This window comes from Anser brachyrhynchus (assembly GCF_964034855.1).
Source record: "Anser brachyrhynchus genome assembly, chromosome: 3".
Classification (NCBI taxonomy): domain Eukaryota; kingdom Metazoa; phylum Chordata; class Aves; order Anseriformes; family Anatidae; genus Anser; species Anser brachyrhynchus.
The window spans coordinates 24,970,058-24,985,856 of NC_137696.1; the positions used below are offsets into that span (position 1 = coordinate 24,970,058).

A 15,799-nucleotide genomic window follows, 5' to 3' on the forward strand; every position below is an offset into this window, starting at 1 on the left:
CAACCAAATAAGGCCTTCCGTTATGATTAGTCTCTTCACCAGCATTTGCTACAGCAACCTCTTGAGAGGTCAACCACTCTGTTTCAGAAATTAAGTACAATCTGGCATCATTATCCTAAGGTATCCTCTACATATTTCTCTAGAAGACCATGAGTTATACTCAGATCCCCATATTGATTCTCTCTGACCAAGACTTCTAAAATTAGGAAAATTAAAATTTTGCAACTTGTTAAGTTTCAGCTACATACTGTACCTCACTACATCTCTTATTATGGAGATATACTGTTATTAAGAACACAGCAGTGGTAAGAATGTATTTTCTAGATTATATTTAGATTTTTTTATTTAGATTTTCTTTAAAATACAGCCTTTAAGTTCTAGTTCCAAGAAGAGATTAACCTTAACACCTATTGTCTGAAAACAGTGCATTAAAAAGTAATATTAAATTTGTTCTTTTATTAGAACAATCATGTTGCTATTAACGATTATTTTAAGGACAGCCAGATGTCATACATAACTGTAAAAAGTACGGGTAATCAGCATTTCCAGTCCTTAAGTAAATAAGATCAAAACTCAATTTTCAGTGTTTTTAAACACCACCACCCAAATCCCTGGTTTAAATCAAAATATTCAGTAAGACCCCCAGGAGAATGACTTCCAAATAAATACGTACGGGCAAGTCTCAGTATTTTCTTAACCATGTTCAACTATGCAGAAGACATTTAAAATCAAGTCCGAAATGTTTTAACTCTTCCTTACATATATTTAAAAAAAATAACTGTACTAAAAGATTGCATTCTTAGCTGAATTCAGAGAGACTGCTATCAACAGATGTTCCAAGTCTAAGAAGGTAAATCTATGTTATTGTTTTCCCTTGGATTAGGCAATTTTAGCACAAATATTCTGCATTGACTCTGCTTTGGTTTGAATCGTGGAGCTGCTTTGCAGCACTTGAACTGGTCACTTTCATATGAAATTAAACTGGAAGCTGAACTGCATGTTTTTGTCTTTTGCACTCCGACCACGGAACTTGGATGAATTAGGACTAAAGTCTTCAGTATATTTTTGCTCTAGAGATTGTTTGCTAGCTGGAACAGTAGGTAAAGCCATAATCTTTATTGGATTATAGTTTAAATTCAGATTTGCATCTGATGTTTAAAACTGACTTATTCATCTAACAAATCAAATATCTGAACACAGTTCTGCTAATATTCTGTGGTAGAATGGCTTTTGAAGGAAGTTTTTTATTATTATTATTTATTTACTTAATACAAAGCCTGATACGGCAAATTTTCTATAAAAGCTAGGACAACAGTAACATATATACACATGCACGCACACATTACCAAGCCTAAAATCCCAGATTTGAGGCAGTTCATAGGTGAAGTGGATGAGACACTAACATTATTTCCTTCTGTGTAGCTTTCCTTGACGCACAGACATCTGTATGGTTCCATAGCTGTGTCACAATTATCAGCATGGCCATGACAATTACACCTGAAAGAACAACAGGTAGTGAATTAAAAATCAAACATGAAACACATCTCTGCAACAATATATAACAGTCATGAATATAATTTTATTTTAAAAAATAGTCCAGTTTTTATTACAAACAAATAAAACACAGAAGAGAATGTTTAAAAGTGCAGTAACCTACAAAAAAAAAAGACTTCATTGAACACATTTGTAAGTATCAAGAATTGATTTGCAAGAAAAAAAGCCTGCATTAGAGCTACTGTTGCCTTACATAACATGTAATGAAAATATGTTAAATTAATGAAAACATATTCAATTTCAGTATATAATATGCATATGTAAAATGGCATTTTTGCCAATATTAAGCTCTACAGTGTGGCTATAATTTTTCAAGGAATCTTAACCATATCAAGCATAACTGTCTAGATTATTTCATCTCATTTAAAATGTCCAGGACTTATTAAAATAAAATATTCATAAAGTATTAGTTAATAGACAATAACCATCCCACTCCACCTGAAGGGCTGCTTTTCTGGAGGCACCGTATCATTTTGCAAGCTACAATTGAAATTATTTTATTGTGACATAATCACCAAAATTGTAGCTGTTGTAGTAAAAGGATTATCACGACGCATCTAAATCAATAATCAAAACATTAGTAGTGTAGAAGACCTTAAGGTAAATGTTACCTTTGATAGGGTGCTTTCTCTCCAAATGATCTCTACTGAAATTATTTCAGAAATAACACTTATTAACAAAAATCTGCACCATATGCTTCTTGGAAATTGTTTCATTGCCAAATTTCCATGTTATTTACAGGGCATAATTAGTCCTTTCACAAGACAGCACACTTACCATATACAATAAAGTTGTCAGTCACAGATAATGTAACACTTTTACTGACAGCTGCCCAGTTTTAAATGGAAAACTGCAGCTAAAACAAAGAATGAGCTCTGTATTAAAACTGTTAAAATTGCCATGTCTGGGAATCTATAATGAAACTTGGAAAAGCTACTGAAGTAAAGCATAAACCATGGTTTCAATCATAAGCCTTTGCTTAGAGGCTTTGATAATTCCAAAGAAAGGAGTGCTTTTGATAGATTTGTGTAATAAGTATAATTAATTTTAAAATAATGCGTGAAGAAATGTTTAAAAAATCTGCACACCAGTTATTTCAAAACTGATGCACTGCTTCAGACCAAATTTCCTTTCTCCCTCATAAATGTAAAAGCAGAACAACTTGAAGAAATTTTAGGCATGTAATTACATATTTAGTACAGCTTTAGTAGTTGGAGGCAGTGATGAGTGGGGTGGAAGAGGTACAGTAACACCTACCTTCCACTGACTGTAACTTCATTAACTCCATAGTATCTGTGCCTAAAATTTACCCAAGACTCATTAGTATGATATTGGCCACGGAGATGAATCCTCACTTGTGTAGCTTTTACAAATTCTTGGAGAGACGGAGTATTGTAAAAATCATTATAACCAGGTCGGTGATTTGGTTCCGGAGTAAGAACACTAAAGGTTAGATTACCACGGGAGTATGGTGTAAATCTGTTTAAATAAAGAAGAGGAAAACAAATGAAAATCAAAATTTGACATATTTTACAGATTCCATCTCTCAGTATCTGCTTTCTCAGAGATGGTCTCCATACTATAATATTTATTTATTTATTTATTTATTTTTCTGAGGAAAATTCTTACGTCAGTTGATTTCTAGTCTAGTCACCAGTATTCAAGCAGGGGAAAGGAAATGCCCTCTACATGTCTGTTTTCCTCAAACTCCCATTCTGTTCTCCAGACTCTAAGTTTCCAAGTAAAGGTAAAGCCTCTAAAAGGCAACTTCAAAATATGAATAAAGTGCAACAGTGATAAAGTGACATTTACACTAAATTTTAAAAAAAACTTTTAAGTGTCTCTAAAAAACATGAACTATGCTTGAACTACATAAGGAATTCATTCAGATGAGTAACATAATTAACATGCCCACATTGTTAATTATTTATCTGCTAAACACATTAAAAACATACAGAAATGATTATACTTTGAGGTATTCCAGTGACTTACAGACATGGTACAAAGTATAGAAATACAAACCTTAATCACTGTCATTTCCTCAAGATTACAAAAATGCCCATTAGGTACTAACTAAAGTGGTCAGCAAACTATGAACCTTTGAGCCATGGTAAGGATTTTAAAGCCAGTCACTTGCCCTCTGTGCCATCTGAAGGAGTTCTGGCCACAAGGATACAAGCACACTTGTGTCTAAAACTAGGACAGAACTTGGACACCTGTCTTGGCACTTAAAGCTATGGGGTGAGGTGGGAACAGACATGGAACATTATTGCAACAGTAACTCCTCTTTGAGTACACTGAATACTCATCATTTGCAGGGGATGTTTCTTATCTTTTAAACTGAGCTTTCTGCACATCAGATGAACCCAAAATCATTCATTCATATCACTTCCTATCATCATTTACAGCATAATTGAAGGGAAGAAACCATGTCACTCATAAAACATTTATGGAGACAGTTCATAATTAACTCTTCTTTTTAGAAAATATAAATATACATACTTCTGGACTGAATAGGGCAATACACCTAATTTGGGTTATTTATCAAAGAATGACTGGCTTACTTAAAAGATTTCCCTTCTCCTCTATCCTCTGCTCCAAAGATCAGCAATAAAGCCCAAAGTGCCCTGCTGAAAACTGGTGTAACTCAGATGACCTAATGCTCCTCTCCTCAGAATACTGAACTCCTGGAGAACAGACAAAGATGCTGACACTTGAAAAGTCTTAGGAAGGCAGCAGAAGTGAAACAGGAAAAAAGCAAAATGCCTACAGCACCTGGTACTGTATTTTCTGACTGATTTCCAGCCGAGTACCAAACAAGCCTAATACTGACTGACACCTGAGATCAGGCAAGAGATGACGCATTTGAATATCTGTAGTGGTATAGATTCAAATATATATATATATATATATGTTTGCACATGTGTGTGCAAAGCTATATATATTAGTTATGTACTATATGTGTTATCTGCTATATTTATGTATAAATGTTATAAATACATTTATGTATAAATGTTATGTATATATGTTATGAACATTTAATTCTAAATTTGCACATGTTGTCTAGTAAAAAGGCTTGCAACATGTTTCTGAAATGTAATGATTTTTCTTGGCCCTTCCCCCAGATTTTATTTTGGTTCTTGCTTAGAAAGATTAAAAAGCTTAAAGATACATTTTCCAACCCATTTCTCATGTGTTTTGCTTGATTAGTAGTAAGGTTGAACGACTGGATTTTGTACTTAAGCTTGCCTTCTGTCCTAAGCTCCAGTCCAACTTGCTTTATCAGACATCAGAAGGAATACATTCATATTCACTAGATAGTTACAACCGATCTATTATATCAGTACCTTCCTCCACTCTTTATTTCAGTGTTCTGTAATTCTACTGACAATAATAGTCCCACAAAACACAAGCACACAAAATTGCAGAAATCTAACTCAAAAATAAGACAGTCAACTGTGTCACATTCCTCAATGTCTGAAATCTGATAAAAGCAACAGATGACCTTTTGGTGATCTTCAATCGAAAGGTCAGATCTGGGATCTTTTATTATCCTTAGCAGCCTATAATAAATGATTACGTCAAATTAAAAGATTCTATCTCAGTCGGACATGGAAATGAATTGTGTCAGGATGTTACCTGTTCAAAGCATCTGTATTATGCAGATAATACACACTCATACCTAGGAAGCTGGAGACAGTTGACGGAGTCTGGTTTTTCCAGAGATCCATTATTATCCATTCCAAAAATACTGCAATTTTTAGCAAAATATTGCCAGTCTTCCCACTTTAGATCATCTCTTTTTTTCCTTTCAATTCTTATTGCTTCAGGATGTGGGCTAAAGAACTGCAGTACAATGTAGAACACCTACAAGAAGATAAATTTATGAACTGATATTAATGACTGTGTTGTAAAATAGTGAGAATATAAACACCAATTTTTGTTTCAATGAGACAATATAGTATGTTTTACCATTTATGGAAAAAAAAACCAACAAATATTTCAGTCCATACATTCCAGATTAAAGACAAACATAAACCTTTTTGTTGTTAAACAAGTTCTCTGATCTCTCAGACATTATTACAGAGCAACTGAGCTGTTGCGTCAAAATTCTTCATTTTTTCTTGAAGACCATTTGAAATTGTACTACAAAGCCAAGTTCATCATTTGTTACTGTAACATTGATTTTGGCAAAAACGAAGAGCATAGTCTTGCATTGGCAAACATTTTATGAGCTGTTTGTCTGATGAAAGGTAATTTTTATTTTTTAAAGCAATTTTCCTATTTTCAGCTTGGAATCCAATCTGATACCTGTGTTGTGCTGAAGAAGACTTCTTCAAGTATACTGCTTATGTAGAAATTTGTACGTGTCAAATAAGCCAATTTTAAAACTTCACATATATCTGAATTGGCTTTTAAATAATGGTCTTCGTGCAGCCAAAACTTGCCATCATATTCTTTACCTTCTCCACATTAATGACAAATAAGGGAAAAAAAAGGTAGGTAGAATAAGCATTACTAGTAACTGAAGCATGAACTTGACTCCTTTCTGTCAAAATACATGGCAAGTTGGTAGAGACCTTACTGTGAATCCAGCTCCACTACTGATGAGTGCCTCCTTCCAAGACTACCTGATGTTTGCCATCAGCAGCATAGTGAAGTGTTAGGTTGCAATGTGGCATCTTCAGGAATCTTCTCCCATACTGCTCAAGTGGCTAAAACACCACCTCAAGAACATCCACACAACAGAGACCCCTTATGACATGCTAGTGTGCCACAGATTTTTTAAATTCCATTTGACTGCAGCCAGCTTCCTATCAGAACTCATACAATGTGCATCTGATATTTTAATAGATATTAAAATTGAGATTGAAATTTACAAATTCAAGTTAAAAGATGGCAACCAATTTCTAAATATTGGTGTCTTCATACAAATATTCACTTTGTTACATCTAATCCAGATTACTGCTTGGAACAGACAAGGCACGTCAAAAGAAAGGCTCCATAACAATAATTATAATGCATTGCTTCCTGCTGATAATGGAAGTTTTCTTTCTGTCCCCTTAATGATAACATCTTAAAGCACAAGATTTGAATCTCCCCAAAATTTGAAAGTGTACATGAAATCTCTTCCTAGTTTGTATTTAATAAATAGCAAATGCAATCTTCTCATTACCTGATACTGTCCATTTTGTAAGTCTATTGTGATAGAAACACCACGATCTAGACCTACAGTATTAGCAAACACAGATGAAATCCAGGTGGTCCCAATGTCATCATCATTGATGTAATACAGAGGATGGGCTTCTGCATCCAGCCTCAGTACTCTGTCATTAGTAGTATCATCTGCACCATTAGGGATGCAGTACCTCTGTATCAAGGGGTGTACCCGGGGATGACTTCCAGGACAGCGGCACTCGGATTGGGTATGCAGATGAGGAAATTTTCCAGAGAATACTTCCAAAATGTCTCTGTCATGGCATATAAAAAAGCAATTACATACATGATAAAAAATGACAAGTGCCACTTTGTGCCTCAAGGCTCATAGATTAAACAAAATTCAACTTAGATTACTCTAGAAGCCCTAAGGCCTGGTTTTATCTCACATAAATGGGGCAATCACCTAGGAATCAGGCCACCCAGGGTCCCTACTTAATCAATGGCAAGCAGCAGGCATCTTCACAAGTGTAAAGAAGTGCTCTGACTTGCTTTCATTGCTCCAGACCACATTATATGGAGCTCCACGAACATACAGAGACAAGGGAAAAAAGTTCCTTCCTGGGATATCTAAAGATAGATGGAATTAATCCAGCCCTAGATGCAAGGAGAAAAACTGTGAAAAACTCTTATCAATATTTTATTATGGCACCATGTCTGATTCCACTCACTGATTTGGACACTGTTCTGAAGTATAACCATAGTATTGGCATATTATGAGGCATAACCACAGGTGAATTGAATGTTCTCTCTCAAACTCTCCAAAAAGACCAGCTTGAGAAGTATCAAGCTACACATTAGACAACACATATAAAAATATTTTCCCTTTTAGCAACTCTAATACACATGTCCACTGATTTGACTACCCCAGTCTGGGATCATTCTAGTAGCTTCTTACAGCCTATATCAAAGCAATTAAATAACTTCAGTTCCCATTGACATCAGTAATCCAAAAAAATAGGTAATTACATAGGTAGGCAGGCAGATGAATGACGTGGGCTGGTTAGCTAAACCTTTATCTGCTCATCTCTGGTGTAAAAGGTTATTGTGAGCCCAGAAGGTATGAAATTTTTGAATTAAAAATTATTAATTTTCCCATGTCCCTATTTTCCAGTAGGAACATAATTTTTATATACTCATTAAGATATAAATACAAAGTAACAGAACCTTTCAGACAGCCATAAACTTAAATTAATTCATATGCAAGTAGGACTTGCATTCATAGTTTATCCCACATAAACATTTTGAACCAAGTTACTTGTGGATATGAAACTGCATCAACAAAGTCATCATTAGTTCTCAACACTGTAAAATACCTTATCTTTCAATTTTTAAACTGTATTAATTTCACTGACTTAAACTGTAGTTCAATGGATTTGACAAGCATTGCTCTGAAAGAATATAAAACAAACATGATTTTTGTGCAATTTGGAATTCAGATTTGTATTAATACTTTAAATTCACAGGAGATCAGCTCATTGCAATGTCCTGCAGACATCTGAGCTCCTAGGAAACTGCTCTACATCTTATTGAAAGACTATCATTAAGTAGCCTTAAGGTCTGCACTCACAAGTGTTGCTGAGCTTAGCCTACCCAGAAGCACCACACAGACTAATAGGACCTGACTTTTTCTGGCCAGCTTGAATTGACTAGATTAATCCAGCATGAGCTGGATAACAAAGGTAACATCTCTGTGTAACGCACTAGGAAGGGAGGCTGGAGGGCAACAGAAATTGCAGTGGCAACTGTAATTTGGCCTCGGGGATGGAGGATGTCAAAGCAATTGGCCCAGGGCTACATGGGCTGAGCTGGCAAAGTCATTGGAGGCTTATGGGGACAATCTAATACAGAAAGCAATGAAGAATTAAGACAATAGCCTCTTGGGATAGGGGCTTGGGGGGCAGGGAGGGTGTCAAGAATAGCACATCGACGTCTGATACCATGGGAAGGCTAGAGGAAAGGAATCACTAAGCACAGAAGCCAAGCTGTCAGCCACTAAGCCAGCATGTTGACTAGCTGGATTGCCTGTCCTCTTCTTCCTTTGAATTACGAGTTTTAGACTGGTGTAAACGGGACTGGCCCTCTCTTCCTCTCCCTTGAGACCAAGGCATTTTTCTGTGAGTGCTTCTGAGAAGGTGGGAGTAAAGACTGCACTTGACAAACAACAGCAGTTTCTCACTGAAACCCACGACAGAGAGGTCTGCTTACCAGTAAGCCTTGCTGTAGGGGCTAAACAATTTGAGACAACTGTCCAGAAGCCAAGGACGTAAGGATGCTGCCCAGCTGGGAACATCAGCAGGCTTTATTCCTTCTTTTGGAGAATAAGACTATACAAGGGGCACCCTGTCTGAAGTACTTTAAGGAAGAAATTGCCCACAGCTTACATGAAGCTCTGTGGAAGCTTGGCAAGTCTCATCTAACAGATCCAAGCTTACTAGAACACGTTATAATGTCGGAATTATGTTGAGTTGATAACACCAGGTAGCTTATTGAAATCTAGCAACTAGATCTAGTCTCTGCTAGAACATCTGCTAAGTCAGGTTGCAACAGGGACAACGGTAGCAAGGAAAGCACACATTTAATAACGAGTTTTACTACATATACTTAAGCAACATTTCAAAAGCAAAATGTTAAAATTATTTTAACTCAAGACTTTTTAGATTAAAAATCAGGTTTGAAATGATGTCCAGTAAACGAGGTCATCAGAAGCAATCACTTAAAGGAGACATATGAAAAGCACCATACTCAGGGAAGTAAGCATATTGTTATTTATTCTTTCCCGTTATCACACTTTTTTTAAAAAAAAAAAAAGAAAAGAAAAGAAAGAAAGGTTCTTTTTACCTGTTTGAAAGTGCCACTGGGTAAAATCGAAAGTCTTGCATTCTTCCAACAAATTGCTCTAAACCTAAGAAAATATACTACAAGTAAATAATCAAATCCTGTTGAACAAAAGGCAGCTTTGCACTGCATGAGAGCACCTTTAATTCAGCACACAGAGATCTCTCTTGCACAATTACTCCTACTGAATGAAACCATCTTGGATCTGGACAAAACTATAGAGGGCAGTGACTTAATTTTTTGATAAAAAAGAATGATTTATAATAACTTTATAAGAACATTTTGTACCTATCTCTTTTCTGATTAGAGAGGTGGCACAAGGATCGGCTCATTAGACAGAAGTAATGAGCCAGTCCATGTGCCACCTCTAATTAGAGAAGAGATACAGTAGGTACAACTGTACCTATCAATTTATACACTAAAGATAAAAAGCATTTTAAAGTACTCCTTTCTTTATACATTTATTAGTTGTTGGGTATTCAGAATCAAAATCATAACAAAATACATTTCCAAATACAAGCATTAAGAAATGGGACACAGAATGACTTTCTTGCCCAAAAGCACATAAAGTTGTTTAAGTGACATATAGTTATATTTAGGAGTTCGCTTCAAATTCTGCACATTCCTGAAGAGTTTTTTTGCAGAGCCAAGATTTTGTGGAGAGCAACAAAACATCCTGAAGCTGTTCTGCAGTGATCATGTCAGACTGTAGCACACAAAATTCTAGATGTTGATGAAGAATAATGCTATCAGGCATCACTAGAGGCTGAGTGGTTCTCATTCTGCTAGTGGTTTACATTAGCATTGATGAAACTGAAGAACATGAAGAGTCAAAAACCTGCATCTCTATTCCTGACTCTGAACAGGAGCGTAGTCTAGTGGCCATGGACAATCCCATTCTGAAATAATTTCATTTATTTACTAAGAAAAGCTGTGATTGTAAATTAATAGAATGTGTCACTTTAGGGCCCGGTGTGTTGCACAAAGCAGAAAAAAACACCTATATGCAGTAACATCACATTCTGAAATAGTTCCAGAGCTAAAAATGGCATGAGATTTACCTGTGAAGCTTTGTCCGATTTGCAGTGTACCATCAGCATTACCATCTGCAACTGGTCCCACAAGAATCCTTGAATCAAAAGGTGTGCTGTCATCTTCCCAGCCATTCAAGAAGAAACTAATTCTGCTGTGATGCACCTATAGAATTAACAAAATGGGCAAATACATGCTTCGTTATGCAATCCTTTTGATTTCAGTACATGTTGTATCTATCCTTGATTAACCATTAACATTACTTCAACCTACTTGGCAGCATGCCTTTACCTATGGTGCCTACTGAAAGTAGTTACCTCCTTTCTGTCCACCCATTAGCAATCCAGTTAACAAGATCATTATTCAGATGCATAGACTATAAAATTTCTACAGTGTTTAAATCAAAGAATCTACAGTACGGTGATCTGGCAGGGTGGGGGAAGAGAGAAAAAAGCAAGGGTCTGTTTCACAAGGTACAAAACTGGTTACAGCTACTTCACCACTTCAGGCCATGGGCACATGTTATAGCTGTCAGAGCTCTTCTCATACACATCAGCTCATACAGGCCTGAAGGGACCATCTACTATACTCAGGATAACCAAATGCAGCATATCTCAGCCAGGCTTCGAACACCCCTCCAAAATGCCTCGCTGGCCCCGGCATGCTTCTTCTTACAAGGGCTGAAGGGAATGGTATAGGATCTGGCTACATCTGCTTTACACCCAGTGGGAAATTCCCTTACATCAAGGGAACCCTTGGCTAGGAATATGTGCTCAATCTGCACTCCAGGGTATTCTTTTCTGCAAGCATTCCCTTCCCTGCCAATTCATTTTAAATTTGAGCGAATGTTCATAGAAATACTTTATGGCATTCTCCCAGCTCCACAAAGTCACACAATGCTGAGCTTTTACAAAGTTTTATTTTATTTTTTTTTCATTAAAAATCCATGTTTATGTTACATAAAACTGGACAAAGTTTAATAATATGGAAGTGCCTTTCAGTCTTATGTTTTATGGAATTCAATAATTTAATTTTTAAAAATACAGGGATAAGATGAAAATTGGAGTAATCATGGCTGTAGTCAGCTTCCCATTAATGAAGTTAATTACTGAAACTATTTTCAATTTATTCAAAACTTTCAAACTCTATTGAATAGCTCACTTAACAAACTTAATCTCATTTCAGAAAGCAATTTATTTGCAAAATTCAAATTACATGATTTTAAAAATATTTAGCTTGCATAAGGCTTATTTCACTTGACAGCTTGGTTACCTTCAGATTTTGAAGCACTGCTTTGTTTTAGCCAGTTTACAGAATCCCTGTTCCATTTTGCAGATATAGATGCCTGGTGAATCGTGTCTACGGAGGTCAACTAAACCTAGAGTGCTTTAGTCTGTCTTGATACCCACTCTAAGCAAATCAAAATAAACCTGAAATAATCATTTCCAATAAGAACAATAGATGTGTGAGGACAAACAGAAGGCTTACAAACCAGAATAATCTGTTTCAAAAAGAAAAGCCAGAACCTGAAAAAAAAAATCACTTAGAAAACCACAGTATAAGCACTCAAAATGCTATTCCACCAATAAAGTGTTTCAAATTTCAGACCAAGATAAACAGACACGATTATCTATAAATCTGAGCTCAGATGATCATCATCAATGCCTCAGGCAACATGAGTCTATCAGTATTTTAAGAAAGAAAATATGAAATATGATGGGGTTTCTGGCTTTGTTGTTTTGGTTTGGTTTTTTGTTTGTTTGTTTTGTTCCACTCCCCCCCCCCCCCCTTTGGTTTCACACCAAATTGTACAATGAATTTTTCTCCTTAAACTGCACTTTCAAACATATACATGCATGCTGAGCTTTATTGCTGTTTCCACATTCAGTCCATATTTCCCAAAATAAGACAGAAAAATTTATTGTCCTTCCACTGATGGAAATTTGAAGGCTATTATCATAATTACTAAGCATTGAGATTTGTTCCAAAAGTTATTGCATATGAGTTTCACCACTCAAAATACATCTCTCTCCATTTTAAATTATCCTTTCTGTTGACACATCAATGACCTAAATACAACACTTTTTTATTTAATTTTAATTCAAAGCCCTCTAAACATCTGATGCCCTATTTGCAAGAGCCTAAGTATATGGTGGTTATATTGCATTTTATTTTTGCATCACATTTTTTACAGCCTGTTACTGTCATTTGGTGTTTGACTGTTATCATCATAAAAGATACAGGCTTTTCTACTTTGTTATTTGTAGCATTATCTCATGTTTTACAACATCTTTGCACAACATGCCCGCACATGAAATATAACTAGTGAAAAGTTCTCAGTGGTATTAATGCATAAAAAAGAATGTGGTTCCATCTCTACTGTCTTTACCCAGCCGAAAGCTGATGAACAGCCAATTTTCCTTTATCACATTAGCACAGCCATGAGGGAAACACATTTGTTCTAGTCAGCTACACTAAAGATACTATTACCAATCTAACATATACATGTTTTATATCAGCAGTATTCTCAGAGTATGAGGGAGCCAACAATATATTAACACTAGCATGACAGTTTATTTAAGAAAAGAAAATTGTCTCTGTAGAGGGACAGAAGTTAGAAATGTATGGCTAAAGCTCAGTGTCACTGGTCTAATAAAGGTAATAATTCTTAAGCTTTCTTTATAGCAGGTAACACTTCTGTGGCAGCTCTGTCATATCATTCAAATAAAAATGTTGTCTTTTACAAGTTTAAGAGTACCCTTATTTTTAGTCAGATACGAAGCATGTTTCCGATTTCCTGTTTTCACTGTAAAACATTTGTAAGAGGAATTCAGAAATGGGCTCGCTCACACCCAACAGCTCATTGCAAGCTTAGCACCTCAGCTGCAGCTTCTGTAGGGCCCCATTCTGCCTCCCCCAGCAGTAAGCAGACCACTTGCCTTCACGTACCCCTATTAAAATCAGCAGGACTATTTACGGCTTAAGAGTGACAGAATTGGGCCCTAAACGATCAGGTATTTTTACTTGTTGAAAATAGGTGATTAACGACAATTTTAAATCTCCCTCTCCCCTCCCCCATCAACAATCTCTTTATATTAAATAGGATTTAGAATAGTTGGGTTTAATATAGCACATCCCCAAGGTAGCCCTAAGCACTTTACAATGCTGAATTGGATATCAGTAGTGCAGTGACTGTGTAAGGCAAAGGCAGCAGTCATTATGCATTTGGCAGTAGCTCAATGTAATGATCCCCCTGCTGGTTATTAAAGGGGGTATGAATATCTGACATGGGAGGAAAACGTAGGAGGGAAACCATGTGTGGGATAAAAAAAAATCCCAGTGGCTTTCCACTGTGGGAGGAGAGGAATGTCTCAAAGTTTGGTGTCAGTTTGGACTGAGCTAAATAAGAAGGAAGGCTGGCACTGAATCGGCTGTTTGATGTGGTTGTTTAAGGTCTCCTGAGCATTAGCATTAAATTGCGCATAATACCATGGAAAAAAAAGATGAATTTTACTGGTATCTGATAGAGAGGACGGGATTATTCCCCTATTGTCTTCATAAATAAAGTTCTATAGGAATTTGCTCCAGGAGAGTGAGAAGAGAGAGGTAGGAAAGGGTAGCCTGCAGAGCACAGGACCTGAAGCCTGGAACATCAGAGCTCTAATCCCAGCTCTGAAACCATCTCTCCCCCATGTGCCTCCCCATCTGTCAAATACTTAGCAAATCACCTCACAGGGAGGTGGCAAGGATTAGTCACTAAGATAAATCCACTCTGCAAATGCATTAGCTGCTGCCAATGCAAAGCCCAATACCAACTTCAAGCAATGGAAAATTCATTTGATGGTGAACTGAGATGGTGAAAGATACTCACAATCTTTCCTCTAAGAGCATTCTTATCATGATCCAGAAGAGGTTCAAAGATGAGAGGTGCTGAACCAATGAGGCAAAAGGCAAGTTCATTTAGTGCATCCAAAATGAAGTTCTTACGGTCCTCAGTCACAAGTCAATTGCCCTTTAGAGCCAATCCAAGCCACATCCTCCCAAATAAAAATACCAAATCCAATCACTGCCTACACCTAGGAAAAACTCCCTACCTGCCAGGTCACTGTGGTGCAGAATGGAAGACACACTGAAGACCAAGCTACTGCTTATAAATTGAGATATGAACAGCAAAGGTACTACAACTATTCATTTTCTCACCTGAATACCTGTACTACTCAGTTCTTACCCATGAAAGCAAAATAATGAAATTTACCATGAATTTTGCTACTTCATTTGAATCAGGCAGAGCAATCGTAAAAAAAATAATAATAATTTTAAAAAGCACTATTTTCATGTATTGACTGCTAACAGAAACTTCTGCTATATTGCAGCAACTTGTGTGGGGAAAAAAAAGAAGCACTACAACCAAATTCCACATTTAACTTCAGAGGAGTTGTACTGGCTAAGGGTCTACCTACAGCAAAAAGCAGAAGCAGGGGAGCATATAGGAGCATGGTAAGCACATATGACACTGCTCCTGAATACTCTTTGAACCTCAAACCACTGGCAGCTCTAAGACTTCAGCCAGACACCATTCCTACATATTTAGCAACTTTCCATCTTTCCATGGATTTCTTTTGCATCAATTTGTGTTGCTATTCCTTGAATGTAAAAAGTGGTAGTTCCCAAAGGCACGTAGTGTATAGATTGAAGGATATGATTTTTTCTTCTCTCTCTCTTTTTTTTTTTTTTTAAAGTCCTGAACTGTAAGGTTATCTATAGATATAATGATTAAAATGATAAATTTCAATGATAAAGTATTTCAACAAAAATACTTAATATACTTGGGGGAAAAAAAATATTATCCTTTATTAGCACGGAAGCAGAAGAAATTTGGGGTCCCAAGTAGAAGAAAGAGTAATATTGATTTTTTTTTTTTTTTTTTTTTCACTTTCCAAGCCAAAGCCAATTTGTGAGAATTCCAAGACTCCAAGTCTACACAGTTTTGGCTTTTAGGTAATAACACGCTTATATTACATAACATTTATGTGTGACACCTAGTACATTTAAAAAACATACACTTTTTCTTCACACACACGTCTTCTTGTCATCAAAACATCGAAACCCATTACATATATATATAAAAGCATCTGAGACCATTTTAGTCTCATCTGTG

The 15,799-nt window shown here is 36.2% G+C and overlaps 1 protein-coding gene across 4 annotated transcripts in view; it reads right to left on the bottom strand.

Annotated features, from left to right (window-relative positions):
• USH2A (usherin) overlaps positions 1-15,799 on the bottom strand; it is a 419,834-nt gene that overhangs the window by 359,185 nt on the left and 44,850 nt on the right. For all 4 annotated transcript variants that reach the window (XM_080585038.1, XM_080585039.1, XM_080585040.1 and 1 more), the window contains exons 4-9: positions 10,671-10,806; positions 9,613-9,676; positions 6,731-7,025; positions 5,237-5,421; positions 2,812-3,033; positions 1,404-1,497 (exon numbers count right to left, since the gene is read on the bottom strand). In XM_080585038.1, the coding sequence (XP_080441164.1) occupies positions 1,404-1,497; positions 2,812-3,033; positions 5,237-5,421; positions 6,731-7,025; positions 9,613-9,676; positions 10,671-10,806 (996 nt within the window). The remainder of the gene's footprint in view (positions 1-1,403; positions 1,498-2,811; positions 3,034-5,236; positions 5,422-6,730; positions 7,026-9,612; positions 9,677-10,670; positions 10,807-15,799) is intronic.